Below are 24,857 nucleotides of genomic sequence, written 5' to 3'. Positions count from 1 at the left end.
GTAATAATAAGTTTGACTGATAACAGCCCAGGCAAATTGAAGGTTTCATAATACTCCTCATATTAAAGATGACAATAAATGCATCACACACTGACCTGAATTTCTGAACTTCTATTCACAGGAACAAACACAGCTGGTTTCCTATCTTCTTCACTTATTTCAACAATGTTCTTTACTTTCACTTTTCCATCCGACAGGAAATCTTTTTTCTCAGTGTTTTCACAGTCTTTCACAACAGATTCCTGTTTCTTGAGCTCACTTTTATCACTTTCAGCATCTTTCACATTATCATCTACCTCAACTTGTTTAGCATTCTCTTTCTCCTTGATAATAACTTCTTCTTTATCTGGCGTCTCTTCGTCATCAGTTGACATATCACTCGTGTTGATGTCACTTGAATCAGAGCCATACCGACAGACGCTGTCATCTTCTGTTCGTTTCTTTTTATTGCTTCCACTAATACTGCTGATTTTTAAATCACACGTCTCAAGTTGTCTGCGGAAAATACAAGAATGATATAATGTAAGCGTCAAGTGAGCGCAGCTGCTGTAATAACAATTTTTTTTTTATAAAAAAATTGTAGTTGTGAACAACGGATATATTTTCTGGAAGTTTCAGGAAATCTTAAAATTTTGTATTTGTTGACAATTTACTGAAGTCATTATAACAAGCACTGAAATAAACTGATCAGAAACAACACCACATTCTTATCAAACTCCCTTTCAAGATTCTAGTATTCATGCATACACACACATGTACTCTGTGGTGCATATGTACATTGACAATGGTGTTACGATTTCAGCATATAAATCCCAACAAGCAGATACCCCTAGACAAACCATTTAAAACAAAATTTATGGAGTTAGATTTAAATAAAGTCAGATTTTGGGTGAAAGAAACATGTGAAATATGACAATGGTAAATCGCTGAATTTCCGCATTATTATTTGCTAATGTAGCACACACAGATACAATTTCATTTCAAATTACAAATGAGTGTTGGAGGCAGAGTAATAACAGATGCCTAGGACTATTACCATGTTGCTAGGGAGACTAACAAGGAAATTTTCCAATTCAGTTTACATGTACTCACAGTTTTCGCTATAAATAAAAACCTTTGAGCACTGAAGACAACTGATGTTCCTAATACTAGTAATCTGCACTTTAACAATATAAATAGACAAACCTCTTAGGGGCTTTCACATGTTGACCAATTTTTGCTGTTGATTGAAACATCAACATTTCATCTTTTGAAGCCTGTACTTCTTGTAAAGCAGCCAACAATTCTGCTCTCTAAAAAAAATTAAGTTAGGTTAACAAAAGTATGAGTTGTTGATCACTTACTGTGACTGCAAGAAAGAATGGAGCAACAAATTATACTTCAGCTAGTTATGCTTCCTGTAGCAACACTTTGTGTAATCATAGACCCTCAAACAGAGCAGTGTTGTCGAATCAGCAATCAGTATTGTGCATACAGGCCAGTACAAAAGAGCATCCCAAATAGCAAACCATACAATGTAACCTCCAAATTTGAATATACATTTATTAATATTTACACAGTTAACATAGGCATAATCAAATATGTGGGATTTTTTAAATATATTTTTTTTTTGTCTTTTCCCCTGAAGTACTACCTTTTCAAATATTTTCTCTGCTGATCCATAAAATTTACCATGAAGATGTTTTATTTTAATAAACTTTTAGATGAATGTGTTGAGTTTAAAAACTGCTCGATATTTAGCTGAACAAACATATCAAGTATGAAAAACACAATTTGGCGAATAAAATGGTAGCCCCAAAATTAGATGGGTAATAAAAATACCGGAAGTAAAACAAAATCGTACAGACCTTCTCTTTTTTCTTTCTGTGCTCAATAACCTTTTCTAGTTGCTTCCTTTTCTTTTTACTCAATTTTCTAACTTTCTTTATTTCGTCGAATTTTTTCTCCGATTTGTCCTTCTTGGCTGGCAAAACTAAAGCATTGCTAGTGTCAAAAGTACCGTGCAAAGTCTGATCAAGTTCAACCTCAGGAACATCTACGGGTTCATTCGGCGTGTTTTCTGCAGCGACACGTCGAGCTTTCCAGTTAAACTTGCGCTTAACCTTCCCCATAATCGTTACAATTATACAGTTAATAGTTTGGCGCAGTTGGACTGATAAACAACACAGCGATTAGAGTATACACACACCACGAAACAGACATGTTCTAAAACCATGTGTAAGAGTCCTGCAACACCTGAAATAAACAATTTCACATCTCGCAGTAAACAAAGTAGTTCAGTTTATTAATCGTAGTTTATAACATTTACTTCACAATTTAATCATGTTTACGTGGGGTAAGAAATCATAGAATTCCAAGAGTTACGTTAACACGCGAATATTGTAAGAGATGAACACTACAGAAACCATGTTTTCTAAATATTAATTCGCGAGCGTAATTCAGCTCTACCCAAAATGCCCTGATAATTTCAAAATGGCTGCCGTAGCGGAAGAAGACGATTTTGAGTTGATTGATGATGCACACCTCAAAGACTTGCTAGCGTTTCCACCCGAGGTTCAACAAGCGATCGACCAGGTGAGAAATATTGCGTGGGGATAGTATACACCGAGATTTGAACATAAATCAGCACTGTGATTCAGAGAACCGCGACCGGGTACGGTCGACGAGATGTTATTCATTCTGAGCATAACGCCCCCACCGGCCGGTATGACATTCTGGCAGTGGTCAAGCTTGCAAAGGCACCCGATAATATTTGTAACTCATTTACTGAGACCTGATTTTTTGAACCGTTAAAATTAATAATTATTCCAATCACGTTGCCATGTTTACGCGAAATAACAGAGCTATATAAATAGCGCCACAGAGGGGTTGGACTTTATAATTCTGTTCATATCTATGCCCATAAGTAAACCTTAGCTAGAATACGGTAACCCAGATAGAATGTTATTTACCCACCAAGGCAAATGCTAGGCTTTTTTATGTCTGAAGTACAATCTTTAGTGGGTGTTGCTTGAAATTTCCAAATATACCTTAGTCTGATTGATAGCTCTTACCTAACTAGTGTGAAGGAAATATTTCACTCTTATTGAAAGGCACCAAGGCAGGTGAGGCACCTCTTGAATCCTCTATATGAATTCTTCTGCAAAACCTAGTCTTCACTGGAAGGTTTAAAGAGTAGACTATGTGACATCTGTTTCTATATAAATCTAGATAAACTTTCATGTGTATTTTCTCTTCTAGGTACTTCCCAGTAACGATCCTTTAGACAGACCTGATTTCAATGCCGTGGATTACATTAATCAGCTGTTCCCCACTGAACAGGTAGGAGTCAACAATGCTTGCATTTCATGAAAATATGAAAGTACATGTGTGTGTGTGTTTTTTGTCTGTACTTATATATTTTATACTTTGGACATCTCTGATTACATTGTACATTTTGTGTATGGAAGTAGAATTCTAGGAACTGAAAGGTTAATCAATTAATTGTATGTTCTGTTGTGGATCTGGTTTTAACGATTCCTGAAGTCACAGGTCTTGTTTCAAACAATGTGCTAGATATGTAGTATATGTGGGCGAGGTTACAGTGTACAGAAAGGTGTAAACAGACTGTAACATGAACAGTGCCATCACGTGTCATAAATGAGTGAGGAACTATGACTTTGTTCATTTCAGTCATTATCAAATATTGATGATGTCGTCAATAGGATGCGACTAAAGATTCGTCGCCTGGATGATGATATTCGATACGTTGTTAGAGGTCAGACAAATGCCGGACAGGATGGGAGAGAGGCACTTGAAGAAGCGCAGAAAGCGATTCAAGAGTTATTTAGAAGAATTAAAGACATCAAAGAGAAAGCCGAACAGTCAGAACAGATGGTGTGTAGCCAATGTTATTTCTGTTAATTTAAAAGCACTCAACTGTTTTTTTTTGTATCACTACATTGTATATACTTAGTGTTTATTTGCCATGGATTGAGATCATTCAGGATCTAAAATATTTTAGAATTCAGTTTTAATAAAACAGGGTTCCCAGAAAAGTCTGTTTCTGTAGGAACCCTACGAAATTATTCTTATAATCCATTCCATCACACGATCATAAAAAAAAAAAAAAAATTTAGGTTTTTTTCTTTTTTAAGGGGTTAGCATACGTTCGCTGGTTCAATTTTTTGGCCTCAATTTACAGACTGAAACATACATTTTACCCACACATGTTATATATCATAATAAAGATCTTGTTTCAAACTTTGAAAATATGGCAATTTTTTTAAATTATGCAAATACCAAGTCATGTGATCACAAGAATACGTGAAAATGGAGTAAAACGGTTAATGACGCAATTAATAATTAATTTGCAGCACGACTGAATATATTTTTTTATGTAAATATTATAGAAGGGTGCTTCATGTATAATGTTCTTCGTTTTTTGGCAACTATAATTTGTTTTTATGTAGCCTTATTTCAAATGTTTGGACGTTAATACCTGAGTAAAAACAACATGTCTCTATATTAAAATAAGCAAAAAATCAAAACGAAGGCAGACAGAAAAAAATCCAGAAACATTCCTCCAGTACTCTATATAGCGGTAAAGTTGACCAAAAATGGCGACGATCTGACCTTTCGTTTGTTAGAAATTGCGTACTGAATCTGTAGAACTACGTAGAAATCAATTTCAAGATAAATGCTTTTAACTCTTGTGCAATTTTCATTGCAGGTTAAGGAGATAACGCGTGATATAAAGCAACTGGACCATGCCAAAAGACATTTGACATCATCAATCACGACATTGAATCACTTACATATGTTAGTGGGCGGTGTGGATTCCTTAGAGTAAGTCATAGTCAAGGGTAGATATTCAAGAGCTTCCAAAGTAAATATATCTAACTACGGTAACCACAATTACATTTTGTGTGTTTGACCTTCACTGACTTTGATATTTCCATGATGACTTAAATCACATTTTATAGTTGTACATTATATTATTGTGTTCTGTGCACAGCTCCCTTAGCTCTTGTTAAGACTGTTTGTGAACACATAACACAGGCTAAGAATCTGTATAGGTTAAATTTGATCTGTTTTTAAGACCTGGTCCTGAACATACATGTGTAGCATGGGCTAATAAAGTGTATGTAAACCCTTAGCTTGTAAACCCAAAACGCCATTGTATTCAATGTTCATTTGGAAGATTTACTGTTTTACTCCTAATTATTCATTTCGGTATGTCACTTTTGACATGATGAGCGATGCGAGCACATCCAGAGATATTATTGAAAAAAAAATTGGACTGACAATGATACTCGGGAAGTATTAGTTATTTTGCAATCTGAACTTTCTGAATTGGCATTCTTTTATAACCATAGAAATAACATTTATACCTTCTCAGTAATCATAGTTGAAAAAACTGAAGATTTGTATATTATTATTTAGTGTTTTTTAGCCCATGCTAATTGTCGCTTTTTTCTGTGAGCGCAATTGGGACTAGCCTATATGCAAACACCTAAGATTAGCTCAAATCTTAGACCATACATGGTATAGCGTGAACACGACTCATAATGACCTCATAATGGCGGTGTATGACCAATGTAATTCAAGGGATTAAGTACCTTGGTGTTGGTGTGATTTGTTTTCAGGTCACTCATTAGAAAACGGCAATACAGGGAAGTAGCCAATCTACTACAAGGAGTCATCAATGTCATGGAACACTTTGAGAAATATATGAGTATACCACAGATCAGACAACTGTCCGATAGGTAGGTAGATACATGTGCCTATGGCAACTGGTTTCGAAATTTGGTTGTCCCATGACAATTACAAAGTCTGCAAGTAGAACCTTAGTTCACATCCCACCACTTCCCGGTCTCATGGTTTAGTCTGTATGTGTGTGTGTGTGCGTCAATCCATCTGTCCATCTATCAAGACCTATATCTCAGACATACTTTGACTGATTCTTTTCAAACATTGCATCTGCAACCGATGGCCATTTTTTGTTGTAAAAATACATCACTAAAATCAGGTATTTTGACATACCCAGAACAATTTACTTAAAATTTAGTTAAGGATTAAAAAAAAAACATTAAAAGTAGTTGATGCACACCACTTTGATTTGTAAATTAGATTCAAGATGGATGACTGATGACCATTTTAGTTCTAAAAAAATACCTAAAATCAGGTACTAGTATTTTGACACACAGGGGACTGCTTGTATTATTTATGAGTCTGGTGTCTAAATTTATGATTTCCAAAATCAATGTGTAATATTTTTCACATTACGTCTATGCTTTTGGCAGGATGAAACACATCCAGATGGAGGTAGGTCAGCAGGTCATTGCTGATTTTGAAGAAGCTTTCTCTGGACAAGGAGGAAAGGTAGATATTTACACTCTCCTGGTATTACCTGTTATTTCCTAACAGTTTTTTCATGCACCATACCGCACCAATGTTTCTGATCTCGATGGCAATTTTCATTCACCATGTGCCGAGTTACAAAAATATCTTTTCTCTTTGGAGAAAATAAAACAATGTTTTATGACAGAAGTTACATTGTCGTTGATTTCAGAAATGCTTTAACAATGAACACACACAAATTTTCACAAAAAATATGCACATTTTATTACATTATTATTTACATAACATCTGAATTTATGATGTGAAAATTATTAGGGTCTCTGGGAAAAGTCAAAATCTTGCTCATTATCTTTTTTGTCAAAAGTTTTTGATCATTTTCTACATGGTTTGACCTGCAACAATGTCTGTGTCCAGGAATTCCCGAATTTTGGTGTGGCTTTTTTATTTTAATATAATGCAGAAGTGAATGACTGATGTTGAAATATGATCTATTAGCATTGCATTCATCAGAAGAAACAACGTCATTTAATAAAAAAAAAAAAAATGGCAATTTAGAAAGATAAACTGAGTACGGAAGAAGTATATGACACCTTTCACAGTTGTCAACAGGCAGAGGTCATTGTGAAACTGTAGTTTACCATGTTTAAATCCCATTAATACTGGTAATACCGTAGTTGATAATCACTATTTATGCTGTAATTTTATTATTCAGGAAAATTAAGACAATGATAATGACCAGTTAAAACATGACAGTCAAATTTGGGGAATTTAGTAAGGGATGGGCATTAAATTTAACTTGACTCCAAAAATAGAAATCGGACAAAAGTTTGGGATTAGCACTTACACAAGAATGAGCAACAAGTTGTTCAAGTATGGCATATGAAAATTATCTTGTTTTCTCACACATAAACAGACTAAAAATGTTTGTCTGCATTTCCTCCACAGCCTTTAGGACCATATGCCCTTTTAACTGAGGCCTGTTTAGTACTTAATGTACTGGATCCCAAATACAAGTAAGTAGTACAGAGATTGGTCAAACCTTATGTACATAAATTCCAAATATACTCAGTAGTCAGACTACTAAATTTTATCCTTTCAGTCAACATGGAGCGAGTGGTGTATGACTGCTTTTGTTCATTATCCAGGATCCCATTTTTCACTTTTTTCTGAAAACTGATGTTCAGTTTAATTACATATTTGGCATGTACAGTGCATTCACCTTTCCACGGTGTTCCACATGCCTCAAACAGCATTCTGTGCAAATAGCATTGCAGCAACTCAAACCGACATGTTGCTGTTCTCTGTCACTAGTCAATATTCAGTCAGAAAATGTACATCTGTGATTACATATACGGAAAGAAAGTCAGAAACATTGCTAAATTAAAAAAAATAGAAGAGAAAACAGTGCAGACCAACACAAATTGCCAGACTAGCAAGGATATTATAACCTTTGATTGTAGAAAGGTGAATTGGATAGACCATGCTCATTTTCATTAATGTGTTTTAACATCTTTTCATGTGATAATTAGTTTTGTGAGGTTTGATCAAAATGGTATTTTTGACTTCTGTAATTTGACTAAATGAATGCAAATAAATAATTTCATGAAATAAATAATTATACAGTTATTATGAGAATAGCAAAAATATACACTATGACAAATAAATATTTCTTTGCTTTCAACAGAAAAGACCTATTGAAATGGTTTGTGAGGCTCCAGTTACAGGAATATTTAGTGCTGTTTCATGAGAACCAAGACGTTGCCTGGTTGGATAAAATTGACAGGAGATACGCTTGGGTTAAACGGACACTGGTGGAGTGCGAAGAAAAGTTTGGCAGATTGTTTCCCTCTGAATGGGAAGTCAGTGAAAGGATTTGTGTGGAATTCTGTAATATAACAAGGTGAGAGGTCAAATAGTATATCAAGATGAGGGGTCAAACAGTATAAAAGGTATGAGGTCAAATAGTATGACAAGGTGGGTGGTCAAATAGTATATCAAGGTTGGAGGTCAAATAGTATAAAAAGGTGAAAGATCAAATAGTATAAGAAGGTGAGAGGTCAAATAATATAAAAAGGTGACAGGTCAAACAGTATAAAAGGTGAGATATACAGATACATTGGTTTGACGATCTGGTGGCCATTTTTGTGCTAAAAAATCATCAAAATCAAGCATTTCCCGGCTGTTTACAGATGGATTTTGTTCAAACATTGTATATACGTTGGATATTATAGGACCTTGGTGCACATCATTTTGTTTTATGATGTGATTCAAGATGGCCGAATGGCAGCCATTTTTGTGCTAAAAAATCATAAAAATGAAGCATTTCTCGGCTGTTTTACAGATGGATTTTGTTCAAACTTGATATATGCATTAGACATTATGGGACCTTGTTTTATAGGACCTTTCATGTAATTCATGTTGTATTATTCGATGAGGAACATTGTGATTATTACAGTGATTGTAGTATTATTTAAGAAACATAAATATTAATTAATTTTTTTATGATGAATGTCTTAGATAATATATTATTACATTGTTTTCAGGCTTTTTATACTCACTTTTGCCACGCATAGAAAAGATATTGCATTCTTAGTTTGTTTTCCATCCTCACATTTGTTATTTAATAAAGGGTTTCAATTGACAAGGTGTTTATATAATGTCACTTATACATGTCATAAACATACTCAGGCGTTTAAATTTTTGTCTTTTTTTCTGAAATAGAGAGGAATTGTCCAAAATCATGGCCAAGAGGGCTGTTGAAATAGAGGTCAAACTGTTATTATTTGCCATTCAAAGGACAACAAATTTCGAAGCATTATTAGCGAAGCGATTTAGCGGTACTACTTTAGGTGACGATGGCAGCATTGCTGCAACACCCGATACTGAAAAACCTGTTTCTACTAACCCATTTGAAATGGACGATGAAGAAGATGACGAAGAAGAAGAAGAAAAACCTGAAGTTAAAGTATGTAGAATAAAACCTGTCCCAACTGAATCATGTTGTGTAAGAAATTGACTTGCCTAATCTGAACATCTTTTCCATTTCATTCCCTTCTACACTTCTAAAAAAAACTGTATACTTGATAATTCTGTTGGCTTCGATTCACTGTATTGTAGTTCTTCTATTAGGAGCAAGCGAGAGAACAAACTTATAAATTCCTTATACTTTCAATAATTAATGTGTTTGTGTTTGGATTTAAATATTTTGACGGCTGGTGTTGAATGTCATATGGCAGTTTGTTCAAAAACAGAGAAAGTTGATCACCACATGTTACTAAATTTAAAGATGGTACCACCAGATAGATTGGATGATATTAAACTTTATTTACTTGGTACTTTGGACCTGTTGCTGGCATACACCAAGCATTAACTAAGATATCCAGACCCACGTCAAGCAGCAGAAGAAGTTGAAATAGACAAACAAATACAACATACTTGACATGTGCCTATACTCACAGTTATCAATTAATTAATATGTATGCAACTCACTTGTATTGCTTTATAAATACATTATTTCAGACGGTAGTGAAAACCAAGCCTCCAGCATTCTGTGGTATAATATCTCGATGTTTTGAACCTCACCTACAGATCTACATTGATGCGCAAGACAAGTAAGAAATATTAATTAATAAATTATAAAATCCAACTTATGTGTTCTGTTGATTAAAATCTGTGATACTGTAAAGTGGGTGATTATTAACAGGGTTTAATTTTCGCGTATTTAATGCAAACTAGAAGTGAGTGAAATTAAAACACCGCCATTTATCATTGTCGTCATTGGGACAGGAAGTCGAACGCACCAGTACATGTAGGTACTAGTACTAGTATAGGGTATTGGGCGACCAATTTTCATTCATCCACACATTATAATAAAATAAGAAATATTACTATTCATCTTGTTTTATTGTACATACAGAAATAAATTATTACAATGTTAAATAGTATTTTCCAAATGTAAATAAAGGCGAGGACGTGACTGTAAATACTAGTACAAGAAAATTCAGAGTTCTCTTACTGAAAACAATTCAGAATTCCAGCTTGTGCAAAGCCTTCTACAAGTTGTTCAAGCTGTTGGGAAACTTGCTGTACTGCTCTGACCAACCGTTTTGCATGAAGTGGTTTCATTGAACTTAGCCATAGATCTAACGTTGATGTTGGATCATCAACAGAATTGCCCAATGCAGAGCATACGCGATCTCCGTACCATAGCTAAAATTCTCGCTTCATCTTGTCCATGAAGACCTTATTTGCTGCTAAATCCAAGGGCTGCAGGCGATCTGTACATCATGCTGGAACAAATACGACAGAGATGTTACTTTCACAGAGTTTATTCAGTAGTTCTTCACCCCGATGTCCCTTGTACACATCAAAAATGGCGACGACTTGTTGTGTGGGCGGTAACTGCAGCCTCGCTCTCGTTGCCTTAACGTAGGGGATAAACACCTTATCGATATATCGCATCATAGAATCGTGATTAAAGTGTGGAAAATGTCCCAAGACTCGAGAAATTTGTAGTTAGCATGAAAACGATCGGTTTTTCCCTGATGAAGTAGCTGTGGTGGTAAAAACTCGCCCGTAGCAGACGCGGCGAATACAGCTGTTATTTGACGCTTGTCATCGAGGCCGGTTATTGACACTTGGCGACTCCCCTCTGCTTCCATGGTCCATTCTCCCGCGGGAATAATGGCAACACCGGTCTGGTCCAAATTGATGACAAGCTCTTGGGGAACATTGTATTTTTCCACAGTCCCCTAGATACCATTCAGAAATTTTTCTTTAACAGCTGGAAAATCACTAACAACTTTTAATCACAGTCCACGCTTAAACTTACATGGCCTCCATATTTGTCCAGCAAACTTTGGTTTGACGAATTTACAACACCACCTTTGATGCGAAGTTGAGTACATAGGATTGTACTTTAGAGTCAAGTTCATCACCTAACATTACAGGACGTCCACGCTTTGCTGGTAGTTTGTTGATGTTTTCGGTTTCGTAGCAGGCCTCTTTTAGGTAAAACCTCTTCATACCACAAACGGTACTTTCGCTGATCGGCTTCCCAAATTCCTTACTGAATTTTCTCTTGGCATTCATCACTCCATTGTTGATTGCAAACTTTGCAATTTTTTCACTGGTTGTGTCATCATAGTGCTGATAATTACCACGTTTTCGTTTCCTACTTGCTATGGTGATTTCTTCGTTTATCACTGAAATTGCATCAGGAGGCTTAGCTTGCTTTTTTCGATGTCTTCTGTGTTGTTCGAATCGAGCAAACCTGGTTCAGTTTGAAAAGGCAGTGGTGCTTTCTTTAACCAATGCATCAGGCTGCCAGCCATGATTAATTGAATTGTAGTATAAATATTAGTGAGCAGCGAACGTAATGCGTAGAGCAATATCCTAAAAGTAAACCCTACTTTATACTGATTTAAGCTAAACTTCCTGCTTGTGGTTGGTTGTTTACAAAAAACATTAGCACATTTTATTTTCATAAAAAAAGTTTGAAAATCACAACAATAAACAAAAGGCCTAACAACTGAGCAGACAGGACGTGAAACAGATGAACATTTACGTAGCTGGTTTTGATTATGTACTCAGTGCGTGAAATTTAAACACCGTTAAATTGTCAAAATCACGAATGCGCTAAAATTTAACCCCGTCAAATATAACCACTTTACAGTATTAGGTAAAGGACTATAAAGTAAAGGAAGAAGAGGATGGGAGCTTCTGATGGTTTGCTCATACCAAGTGTTGTTATATCATCATTTATTAGTTGGAATTATTCACCAATGTCTTGTTTAAAGTAAATGAGGTATGGGGTGATATGGGTTTGGAAAGGATTGATAAAATTGTGTTTCTCGTGAAGATATTTTGCTTCATTTCAATTGTTAATCTTCAATTCTTGCCTGTGTTTTTTATTTCTTTGTCATGATAATGTGCTTGAGAATAGAGCTAATATTATATGTCATGATTATATTTTTTTGTAGGAGCTTAGGAGAGCTCATTGATAAATTCGTGGCTGACTTCAAAGCTTCAGGGCACCCTAAGCTAGAGACAGGAGACGGTGGCACTATTTTACCATCCTGCGCCGATTTATTTGTATATTACAAAAAGTGCATGGTACAGTGTTCACAATTGAGTACGGGCAAGCCACTGTTATCACTCACAGCTACATTCCAGAAGCATCTTAGAGAGTATGCAATTAAATTACTCACAAATAATTTACCAAAGTAAGTGAGTTTTTATTTTATATTTAATTTTGAGGGGGTAATTATGTAATATTCATATTTTATCACTTGATATCACATGTTCGAAGAGCCGGTCGATATGATGTCATAGACTGTATTATCCACAAACCAGAAGTTGTGTATAAGATATCCCATGATGCTATTCTCAAATTTACAGGTGATTTTTACTAAACTACGAATTGCTTTTAGCATTCTTTGATAGGTCAGCGGAATGTGTTTTAAAAAAAAAATACGCGAGTCTGCGTTATTACGAATTGCCTCAATACAACATGACGTTATAACCGCTACACATATGAATGCACAAATTTGATCAGCAAATTACGAATATTGCAAAATGATCAAAAACTTATAATAAATCTGCTTTTACAGTTGATCTGTTGGTGAAAAATTGGTGTCATTTTTTTGTTCATGCCATTCCATCCATTAATGATGATACAGAGTATGAGTAATTACATGTGAAGATACTCCAATTGCAGGTCAAGCTCTACAAGCGGTGGTCTCTCCACTGGTGGTTTGAGTATATCAAGTTTATTGAAAGACACGCCCAGTGATATCACAAAGTTTACAGAAAATGAACAGAGACTTGTCTGCTGTATCTTATGTACAGCTGATTATTGTCTAGAAACAACACAACAGGTCTGTATCTTCATTGTTATGCATTCATTTGGTGGTGCCATTTTCCATGATCAGGAGAACTCAAAGCGTCGCGATAAAAGAAGGACGGAAAACCGTCTGTTCCAATTATTGCTTTAGAAAATGATACAAACAACTTTTCTCTGCCTATTTTGTTCTCATTTCCTGTTATTCTTGGACAAAATAGAAATTAATAATTCTAATAGACAATATTATGTATAATAGACCGTGTCATTTTTACTTTATATTGCTAAAATATCATAAGAGACAAATTTTTCCTTGAATTTCATGAATCAGTGAAAACAGCAAAATTTTGTAGCAAGGAAAATATTACTGGGGTCCTACAACACAAAGTGACAAATGCCATCAAATCGTTATAATTCCCAGCAGTGAAAATTAGACTCTGTAGAGTACGTAATGGAGACTGTCGACAGTCGGTCTCACCTATTATTAATCTGTTATTATTAATAAATATTGTGTATAAACGTAATAGGCGCGAATAAATTGCGAAAGCCGGGATGGGAAGTATGGAGTGCCGTTAGGTAAGATGTCTTACCAGATCCGGGTACTTTTAATATGCAAATGAATATTCGCGCAGATGTCTATCATTTTATCGTAGCCAATCAGGAAAAGGGTCAGGGGTCGCTGGCTACTAGGATCACCCACGACGCGAAGTTTGTTTTGACTGTACTATACGTGATCGCGACACTTTCCACTGTGACAGCAGTTTTTGATATCATGACACAAACAAATCTTGACGAATGCATTATAAAAGTGCTGGAACGTTTAGAATACCATGATATTTCTTGCAAAGAATACCAGCGAGACACTGTCGCAAACTACACAGAATGAAGAGATGTGTTTGTCTACATGTCGTGTTGACATACGCCTTGTTAAAAAGAACTCGTTCCAAAACCGGGGTCCCCCACTTTCAGTTGCCATTCTCTTAGAGGAAAATGCCTGCGACCTTTCCAATAACTCTCACTTAGTTTGTTGAAGTTTCTTCCTGAACTTATCCATGTTTTCATGCGGAGTCAACACTCTCAGTCCCTCAAAACAGTATCCTCCAGTTTTCTATATTTTCTATTTGGCTGCCACAAACAATGCACATTGTTTCCTTGGTTCTAGGCGATTTAATAATTTAATAATAATCTATTTTGGTTGGAGTTACTGTATTCATTGTGTTCATAACGAGGACAACCAATGCATTCAGGGGTCATTTAGAATAAATTTGAATATAATATGTTAATATAATTTATTATGTGACGTCAGCATCAACTATGAATTATTCAAATCAACTAGATACCTGCAGATGGGGACAGTCTCTTGGAACTAAAGTCCCTCGCGTGAAATGATTCGCGTTTCCCATCAAATGCCTTCGGCATTCAAATATCTAGGAAACACAATTACATTAGACATGAAGACTGTCGACAGTCTATACGCAATGATGTGCTGTAACTGAAGTCAATCCCCATAAAAGTACCAGGATGTGTGACCTATAGGGTCATTGACAATTGATATACTCTGTTTCAGTTAGAAGATAAATTGAAAGAAAAAGTTGATTCTTCTTTATCAGATAAGATTCATCTTAGTGGGGAAATGGACGTCTATCATAAGTAAGTTGAGTGGTGCTAAACCAAAAGTTTGTCGTTTTTTTTTTAACATTTGCTGGCTTTGCTATGTTTGTCACTAGCATCCTTGGCCACTCTAGTGTCAAGATGATGGACGTCATTTTTTAAGTCTGACTTTCACATTTCATGATAACTAATAATGGGTTGTTGGAATGGAAGTTTGCATAAAACGTGAGGTATTTATCAATACTTAACATGCTAATAAAATGGTCATGATTGATTGCTAACATTCAAGTGTAGCATTACTTGTTTATTTGCTGATGCGATCTATGGTTTCATATCACGTGAGTAATGTTTTTTTTTCTCTGATGCCTTTCTCTGCCAATATGTGTAGCAGAGCTATATATATATATGGACTTCTTTGCTGCAAACTGTCAATGAATATGATGATGAGATATTAAAATCACATTAAATTTGATTTTTTTCAGTGTTATATCTAATTGTATTCAGTTATTAACTCAAGACTTAGAAGCATCATGTGAGCCAGCTCTTATAGCCATGAATAAGGTAAGTTAGTATGTTCACCTATCTGGGATTGTGGTAAATATTTTCTTCTTGAATACGAGTGTATTTTGAACACACTTGTGGACAAAGTCTAATTACTGGGACCATTTCAGCATCCTCAGATACATGTACTCAATACCAATGACCTGAAAGTTACATCTCAGAAAGCAAATTTAAAGCGTGTCATGCCACATGTGTGTGAAATATGTTAATAAACATTGATTTTCCCACAATCCAATACAAGTTTTAATCCTGACAGTGATATATATTAAATACCGACTTTGACTCTGGCATATTTGTTTATATATTCGTTTTTGTACAAGAAAGAGTTTTCATGTAATAACTTGCAGCGTTTTTGGACTACAGATAAACTGGTCAATGGTAGAGACGGTTGGTGACCAAAGTGGTTATATCACGGCTATTACAACTCATATAAATAAGACTGTGCCGATAATAAGGGATAATCTAGCATCCGCTCGGAAATATTTCACGCAATATTGCATCAAATTTGTCAAGTAAGTCATCTAGTGACTGGTTGAAGCTACCTTTTGTTTTTATTACCTCTGAGAAAATGAGCACACCAGCTGCAACTTTGGGTTTAGTTAGCGAACACAGTAAAGCATTAAATAATTAAAATAGATTTGGATTTAACATGTCATGTATTTGCCTAATAAAAATTAAAAAAGGGAGGAAACGTGACAACCATTATTGTTTTTGAGAATTCCTATCTAAAATTATTTCAAAAGTGAGAAAAAAATATCTGTCCCTGCCACCCCCTGAAAAACCATAAACTTGGACCAGTTGACTTTATAGTCAATGTTTTTTTGTTTCTTTCAGTTCATTCATTCCAAGGTTTATTAATCACTTATTTAAATGTAAACCAGTAAGTACAGTCGGTGCTGAACAGTTGTTACTAGACACCCATTCTTTGAAGACAGTATTGTTAGATCTACCATCAATTGGCTCAACGGTGGCGAGAAAGGCACCAGCAAGGTAAGTGTCATCCATACTCTATTGGTTGTGTATATTTCCATGTGGTGTACACAGAGACTTTGTTTGAGATCTGATTGGATAAATTTGCTAACTGAATATCAATATTTAATGCTTGTTGTAGCTTGTTGTATTGTGTTTTTATTGCAGTTATACGAAAATAGTAGTGAAAGGAATGACTAAAGCTGAAATGATTCTAAAGGTATGCAATGGTTTTTCTTGGAGAATGGATGAACATGTACATTATCAAGTGTTCTATATATTATATGGCGGAAAGACTATATTCTCTTTCTTAAAAATAAGTATAAGCAGAGGTACATTACTTGGGGTTTGCAACGCGCATAATACTATATGGTGACATCATGCCAAGATCCCATTCAAGTCTCATCTCGTAGATAGCGAGACTGATGCTACGACCTTCTGACATGGAATAGGCGGTTTGTAATAATCAGTAAAACATGTATTACCACATTCATAGTGAAAAAATGTAATACATCGAAAATGTACAGAAAATATAGTTATCGTAAACCGTCATATCGTGAGCATCTATTTTGATCTACCTGGACATCCCAGTATCTTAGTTACCTTGGGCATGCGCATTCACATTTTTCTGAGTTGGAACGCTTATGCGAGAGCGAGATTGAAACGGGATCTTGGTATCATGTCACCATAGCTGCAAACCCCAAGTAATGTACCTCTGGTATAAGTAAAATAATGTAATTTTTTTTTCATGAACTATATCCTTCTATGGACAGAGAGTAGAGCACAAAACAAATATTTAATTTCAGTCAAACATAATTAGGAGGAACTGTTGTCCTTGAACTGGTCATCTTTGGCAAAAACTATTAACAGGTTTTATCCTATTGTATAAACAATATTTTATTAATATGATCTAAGTAAAGTTTGATTCTGTCATTTGTTGTATGTACATTTTTCAAGGTATTGTTGACATTTACCTTCAAATTGTCTTTTTCGTGTGGTGACAATGACTTTTTGTCTGATCAACTTCAAACTTGAAAATCTTATCAATCACTGTAAAATGTCAACCAATTTCAATGTTAGTGTCACTAGCATCTGTAATTTTCAAAATATGGCTTACAATTTGAGCATTACCGTGTTTGTTTTTGTTCTCAGGTTGTGATGTCTCCCCATGATCCACCACAGTTATTTGTTGACAACTACATCAAACTGATTGCTGATAGTGACACGACTAGTTTTCAAAAACTGCTGGAAATGAAGGTGAATATTTAATGTTAAAATGTTGTTTACTAAAAAATAGTTTATTTCTCAATGTTTTTACCACCAAACTTTCTTGTCCAAATTTGTCAGCACTTTTTTCTCATATTCTATATTTCTGGAAATGAATTCTAATTTTGAAGCATACATGTACAGACAAAATTTCAGTAAGTTTTCAGTTTTCACCTAAAAAAATGTGGCTATTTTTGTCCCAATCTTGCGTAGGAAAGTGCAGACTATAAACTACTGTAAAACATGTCGAAAAAGCGGCATGCAATTTTAGCGAATTGTGGTAAAATGATGTAATAGCGAAATGTTGATTTAGCGAATCTCTCTTGTCATTGTCGATTTCTTTGTTTGGCGGCCATTTGGAATTGATAATAAAGTCATTAGCGACATCTTGAATTAGCGAATCAGTTCTCTCACTAAATTCGCGAAAAAGATATACTCACGAAAAAGACATGTGTTACAGTATTTTGTGAATTTGTGATGAAAAGAGGGAACTGGTGGTGAATAGGTTAATATAATATGTATATCATACTCAAAACAAATACCATGTCATATTTCAGTATCAAGCAGAGACAATAGCAAGATTCTGACCCTGCGAATTCACCCATCCATATGACGCTAATGAATTAAATTAAAATTGTAAATACAGTGCTAGATCTATAAGATTTTGGTACATTGCACATATAATCGTGTACACTGACAGCACTATATTTACGTATTTCAGGCTTTAAAAAGAAGTGACCAAAGTGTCATGCTGGATATATTTCGTCAGCGATTACCAACACCACCGGCAGGAGAAGGAACGCACACACCCCAGAACGCTAGTCGGGAACAAGAATCAAGTAGAATCATGAAACTAGAAAAATTAATTAAAAGATTATAATTATTTATATGTATCAAAGAATTAAGTTATTTACTACCGATACATGTGGTTTTTTTGCATGTCTAATGATTTATAATATTGCATATATGACTTCTAGATTCATCACCAGCAACACCTGCCCCGGATGTTTTAGTTATATCCCTTGAGGGGAGGTGGTTGCCATGCCATGTATTTACAAAATATAGGTGTAATACCAACAAAGATGGCGACTTTGAGTGTTGCACAAAGATTTAACAAATATTATAAGAAGTCAAAGTCTGTATTTAGTGCATATTGCAACCTAAATCAAAACTTTGTCCTTGGAACTGGGAGAGTGCATTGAATTGTGGGAAAACAAATTGTCTATCATCTTCCATGTGTGGTGCGACGACCACCACTATTTAATAGTCACTTATTCCAAAAACAGCTGTTAGTAATGTATTTCTGTGCATTGTCAAATCAATTGCAATTTCCTGTATGTTAATAGATGCCAACAATTGAAATACATAAGGCTGCTATGCTCTATGAACCGGCCATTGTTTATACCTTCAATTACTGCATGTGCTGCTAATTGTAGTGTAGCCAGGGTGTCATTGCATAGCAGTAGTGCATTTAGTCATGGATCTATATTTAGTGAGGGTGGGATATGTGCAAGGAGTTGGCTGCACTCTAATTGAACAGCAGTAATGTGTTTTAAATGATAACATTGTACTTTTGTTCATCCAACCACCTAAAATCACGTAGTTAGATCTTTCTGATAATCCCTTTAATGTGACAGTCCCACTTTTTAAATGCTTGGTTTTGAAACAGTGAATATAATGTATATATTGTAGTATTGCAAGAAATAAAACCATTTTTTTGGGGGTACACTGTTGTGGTATTCAACACTAACATTGTTTAATGCTTTGCTTTAAAATGAACATGCATTCAAAAAATATATTCACCGGTAGTGTAGTGGTGTGCTATTGGGCTCGCAATCGGTAGACACAAGTTCAAATCATATCTGTGGTTGAACACCAAAGTGTCAATGACTCCGAATGAGTGTGCTACAGACTTAATGCGAAGGCCTAAACCACTGGTCAAGAATAATTCACTCCAGAATATGACTTTGGGGGAATCTTGTTTATGGTCAACAGGTGTTTGTTTTCGACTTGGACTGGTTGTCACTGGGATATTACATTAAATAATGCATTATAATGATATGAAGATGTGATCATGTAGTCCCAAACATTGGTATGACATCTGTAGTGATATCTGCCTCATCGTCACATTAGTATTAGTTGTCTTAGTAATCTCCATGTACTCTCCAGTAAGGTCAATACGACATATAAAATGGTGCTGATATGAATATGCTAATTTTCTAAAAAATCGATGACTGTTATACGTTACAACACTGTTGTTACAACAACGAGAGTGAGTGTACCATATTGAAAAAAATATATATACTGTCGGCACACCAAGTTTCATTGAAACCAAAATGAAGCTACTTAGAAGATTTGCTTGATTGGTCATTTGACCATAACCCCCAACACCTGGATAAATCAGTAGCTTGCTTGTTGACAGGGTTGTTTTCGACTGTCAAATTCTGCCCTGTATAAATACCTCGATTGTGTCTTTTAAATTGGCCTAGTCTGCTTTAAAAATAGTTGATAATGATTTGACACCCAAAATGGCCATAATACTATTAGTCTGAATAGCCATGATATCAATTGTTCTTTCACTCCAATGCGGGAGTTAGCTTTTGGTGGATGTTTAGGATTGGCTTTTGGTGGATGTTTAGGATTGGCTTTTGGTGGATGTTTAGGATTGGCTTTTGGTGGATGTTTAGGATTGGCTTTTTTGGATGTTTAGGATTGGCTTTTGGTGGGTGTTTAGCTTAAGTTCTAATAGCATGATATAAATTACAAAACCATCGGCCAGTGCAACTTTACAGATTTTTTTGTGAGTGACTTCTATAGTTTGATAAGTTATAAACCTCTCACGTACATGTAGTTATTCGAGTGAACAACCCCGAGAAAGAGCCTTTCCATGGAGCCTTAGATGATTGTTTCCAACAACTAGAAGGAAACTCAGACAACAATATGGCACAATTACGAATTAAAGTGGAACTCCAACAAGAACTCGGAGAATGTTAGTCAAGACAGAATAATCTTAAAAGGAGACGTGCGAAGAGAAATAAAAATGTGTGAATGTATTGCTCACGAACTTGACATTGATGAACCCGCTATTTATTTAGAACGTGTGCAGGTCACAACAAATAAGTGCTAAGTCCACCGTAACCAAGACAGAGAATGGGTTTACGAGCTGAAAAAAATGAAGAACATCAACAGTGCAATCACAGAAGATTATTTTGTGATGGTGCGAGAGAAAAGAAAGAAATTAAAAGGCGGTTGTCGTCGCGCCATGCATGCGTGAGATATGTGGATCTCATATATGGGACTTTGACTGTTGTGCAGATCAACGAGTACAAACTGAGACGTTACCAAGCTTTAATTAGGTATTTTTAGGTGATTGAGAGGTATGGAAGGAGTCACTGGCGGTAATTAGTGCAGGTCGCGCCAAGGTAAAACCTCCTACTGATTAGAAATGCGTATTGCGTTGTGGGAAAATCAATGTTTACCATCACAAATGTCTCACATGCGCAGCGTGACGACCACCGCCCTTTAAGCTATTGAGGAAGTAAAAATGCTTCTTCACAGTGCGACAACTGATACTTGATCGCAAATGTTCACAATAAGAAATCTCGTTAAGTATTTATCAATCTTAAATTAAATGTTTACAATCGTAATGTTAATCATAACTTTACTTCATACGCCAGAAATAAAGGTCTCGTATTAATATCTTTCAAAAGTCCCAATCTAACATATTAGTATTTTTTACAGACGACAATACCGATGTTAATCATGTTTCTCCAACAATTATCAGTGCTGATTCATATAATAGTATTTTTCAAGTAATGGCCGTAGCTGCCATCTTTATTCTTCTCTAAATAATAACAGCCATAATCATAGTTCTAAAACAAATACATGTATCAGTAATAATTCTAATCATTAAATTTCAACAAATGATAATAACTTTGACACCATGTGACGCCGATGTAAATATATCTGCTGGAATGTGAATATAACATCTTCAAAATAGGATAATAAAGACTTCATTAACTACTTGGGAAATTTTTAGTTTTTCATACTGGGTTCATTTTTACATTTCACTCTTACACTAGCTTATCTATCCCTTTTAGTCGTCCTCCGGGAGGATGTAAGTGTCTTTAATAAAGATTTTAAAAATTCTGTAATCTCTAGTCAAAGGTCAGGTACTAAACCAATTTTGTTTTAGTTTAATACATTTATTCCTGTACGTAAGTCTTGCAACGTGGTATCCATGCCTGTTGATGAGTTGTGTAAGAGATACTCTCTGTTTATTAAAGGGTGGTGGTCGTCGCGCAGCGCGTCTCCGAATTTCATGTAAACAAACAATGTATTTTACACGAGTTGTGTACGTCACTATGAGTCCCATATCGAACTGGAGCTGGCAAATGGGAGATTGTTTGATGATAAACAAATTGGTCATTTTATTTATGGTGATTGTGGTTCTGATAGTGTTATAGATTATGATTTAACTGACATATATTGAAATTGAAACAATCACCAATTTAACGTAGCAGTGAACAAATGCATTGTAAGGTAATCCAGAAAATGCAATTACAATTAGGTTATTTACATAATGTGAATATTTTGATGAACGACTCCATGTCCAATCAGATTTGTCCATTTTTAAAATTGGATAAAATGGTGTCCCATGTATGTGTGCGTAACTACGGCGTCGTCCGTCATTGTGAAAAGGTTCTCTATACAGCCACGGCTACTAGTCACCATTATCGCCACGTATCACAACAAATGCTTTGCATTAGTAACCAACCATGGATCACCGTCAGTACCAATGAAATGGTCCCAAAACACGTCTGAAAAACAGTTGATGACATTTTGGGACTTATTGTGTAATTTATTTTGGGACGAAATTGGCAGGTGTTCGGTCAAAATTCAACAAAACGAAAACAACAATCTACGTGCAATGTATAAAAAACAAGACAAAAAATGTGGAAAAACACAAGGGCCACGGCAAAATACGATGTAGTAATATGTATGTTTCATAAATCATATGAACAACATAATAACGTACCAAACATGATATTTTAGTTTTGAAATAACTAAATTATTAAACAAATATAAGTGTCATATCAACCAATGGTAATGTTTCGAAACACAAAGAAAACCTGACTGCCATGAAGGACATCTCAGTCGTGTTGATATCATTTGATCCTGAATCACGAAATCTATCAGTTGTTCATCGTGTTACTAGTATTAAATTTAGGAAGCTGACATCAGTATGTTCATCTATTGAGCGTCAATGTTTTACCTCAATGTCGTTATTACGGTGTAGGTCAATGTAATGCATATTTTAGTATGCAAGTACATATTTCCTGCGTTCGTATTTACGCCCTGGTCGCATTTTTGCATTAGCGTGACTAATACTCCACGGCCACTAACTCAAGGTTTTTGTTGAGCTTTAGTATAGTGATTTTTGATTTACGCATATATAAAACGAAATTACATTAACGAACGTGACTGATAACTTTTACTATAAAAACCTTAGCATCCCGTTGGCAGGCCAGTGACACTGGTTCTCACTACAAGAGGTTACGACCCCCCCCCCCTGCAAAATGCTAAGGAAAACTGAAACGTATATATACATATTTACATAAAATATTGTCCACCTATGCGGATCTGTTGGTGCAAGGTTTTTATGACCGTATGCCCTTACTGACGTCAGCCAAACATTTTATGTGGGAAGTTGGCACCCAAGGCTGACAGGTACTACACCTTGCCCAAGGGTGGCCTGGAGGTAGTTGTGGCAAAGGGTAACCCCATTCTCCCAAGTCCATAGACTCCACAACCGGATGTAGTTTAAAATCTTGCCCAGGATAAATATATACATAATTAAATGACCATACACGTTTCCTTTATCAGGTAATACCTCACATTTGACGTTGAGTTGGTGCAAGGTTTTTATGACCGTATGCCCTTACTGACGTCAACCAAACTTATTATGTGGGAAGTTGGCACCCAAGGCTGACAGGTGCTACACCTTGCCCAAAGGTGACCTGGAGGTAGTTGTGGTAAATGGTAACCTCATTCTCCCAAGTCCATAGACTCCACAGCCGGATGTAGTTTAAAATCATACCCAGGATAAATATATACATATTTAAATAACTGTAAACGTTGCCTTTAATAGGTAATACCGCACACGTGAGGTTGAGTTGGTGCAAGGCTTTTACGACCGCTTGCCCTTCCTGACGTCAACCGAACTTGTTATGTGGGAAGTTGGCACCCAAGGCTGACAGGTGCTACACCTTGCCCAAGGGTGACCTGGAGGTAGTTATGGCAAAGGGTAACCTCATTCTCCCAAGTACAAAAACTCCACAACCGGATGCAGTTTTAACGTCATGCCCAGGACTTTGACAAGTTGACAAACAGAAGTGTGAAAACGACTTCTGAACCATAACAGTTTTCACAATTGGATTTGTAATTTTTCATTTTCTAAGGAACAAAGAGCGTCATTTGTAGTCCAAATGTATTCGAACCTGTCCTCCTGTTTCACAAGTTTGAAGTACTGGTACTCAGATTTAATTCTGCTGGTGATGCGAGTTTTGAAAATTTCCAATGGATCCACAAAAGCACTTCACTTTGCTTTAGTATAGTATAGTATATAGTTGTAACAGAATGCCGGATTGAAAAAAAAATGGATACTCTACATAGTATCTTAAATAATGAGTTGCCTAGCGTGACTAACCAATCTGTGGTGTTTAGGATATACGAGTGCACTTAGGTAAACACTTAAAGCAGAGGGGTCGTCACCTGCACACGGCGCGGGAATTGAGTCATGCACAGATGACGACTCCCCGCTTTATATTAATTCTGTTACTTTTGCTGATATGTGACATTTTCTAAATTAAATTCGCATGGACATATACAATCACAAATGAACTTTGACTCGGAAAAATCGTGAGAAGACGAATGTGTTTAATACATGTAACCCCTGGAATATAAATTGCCGCTCTGGGCTCCTCGAGGAGAATGTAACTAGAATGGTTCCAGATGAAATATGTCAAAATTTATTTACATAGCTTCCAGGCTAGATGGAAGGTCGATGGGACGGTGGCCTATATATATTAATAAACATATAATCGCTCTAGTAAGTGTACAATGACTTGCATTTTTGTTTATCTTATCGAGCGTCTTCCCGAGAGGGAATAGTGAGAAACGAAAATTCCAGAAGTCACTACTCGTTGCCAGAAACGTATGCTTCAAACTCCCAAATTCGCAAACTATCTTTAAATAAACATGAACC

The 24,857-nt window shown here is 35.7% G+C and overlaps 2 protein-coding genes across 2 annotated transcripts in view; one reads left to right on the top strand and one right to left on the bottom strand.

The window, feature by feature from the left end:
* The window catches only part of LOC102804948 (putative ATP-dependent RNA helicase DHX37), a 34,591-nt gene extending 31,889 nt beyond the window's left edge, over window positions 1–2,702 (bottom strand). Inside the window, exons 1-4 of the mRNA XM_085491027.1 lie at window positions 2,524–2,702; window positions 1,848–2,235; window positions 1,186–1,292; window positions 96–495 (exon numbers count right to left, since the gene is read on the bottom strand). Of these exons, the coding sequence (XP_085347153.1) occupies window positions 96–495; window positions 1,186–1,292; window positions 1,848–2,111 (771 nt within the window). The 5' untranslated portion in view covers window positions 2,112–2,235; window positions 2,524–2,702. The remainder of the gene's footprint in view (window positions 1–95; window positions 496–1,185; window positions 1,293–1,847; window positions 2,236–2,523) is intronic.
* Window positions 2,450–19,316, top strand: LOC100368050 (vacuolar protein sorting-associated protein 53 homolog). The gene is made up of 19 exons (XM_006823060.3): window positions 2,450–2,574; window positions 3,241–3,321; window positions 3,673–3,876; window positions 4,712–4,827; window positions 5,628–5,747; window positions 6,285–6,363; window positions 7,288–7,355; window positions 8,027–8,242; window positions 9,064–9,307; window positions 9,862–9,953; window positions 12,324–12,566; window positions 13,061–13,220; window positions 14,751–14,833; window positions 15,277–15,355; window positions 15,719–15,867; window positions 16,190–16,345; window positions 16,493–16,544; window positions 17,477–17,581; window positions 18,312–19,316. Exons 1-19 carry the CDS (start codon window positions 2,473–2,475, stop codon window positions 18,468–18,470), a joined length of 2,508 nt encoding a protein of 835 aa, XP_006823123.3. The 5' UTR covers window positions 2,450–2,472; the 3' UTR covers window positions 18,471–19,316.
* Window positions 19,317–24,857: the final 5,541 nt, after the last annotated feature.

The sequence above is a fragment of the Saccoglossus kowalevskii genome, chromosome 16 (genome assembly GCF_978046115.1).
Source record: "Saccoglossus kowalevskii chromosome 16, keSacKowa6.1, whole genome shotgun sequence".
In the NCBI taxonomy this organism is placed as follows: Eukaryota; Metazoa; Hemichordata; class Enteropneusta; family Harrimaniidae; genus Saccoglossus; species Saccoglossus kowalevskii.
The sequence above is the reverse complement of the archived record's forward strand: the minus strand, read 5'-3'. Positions and strand labels throughout refer to the sequence as shown.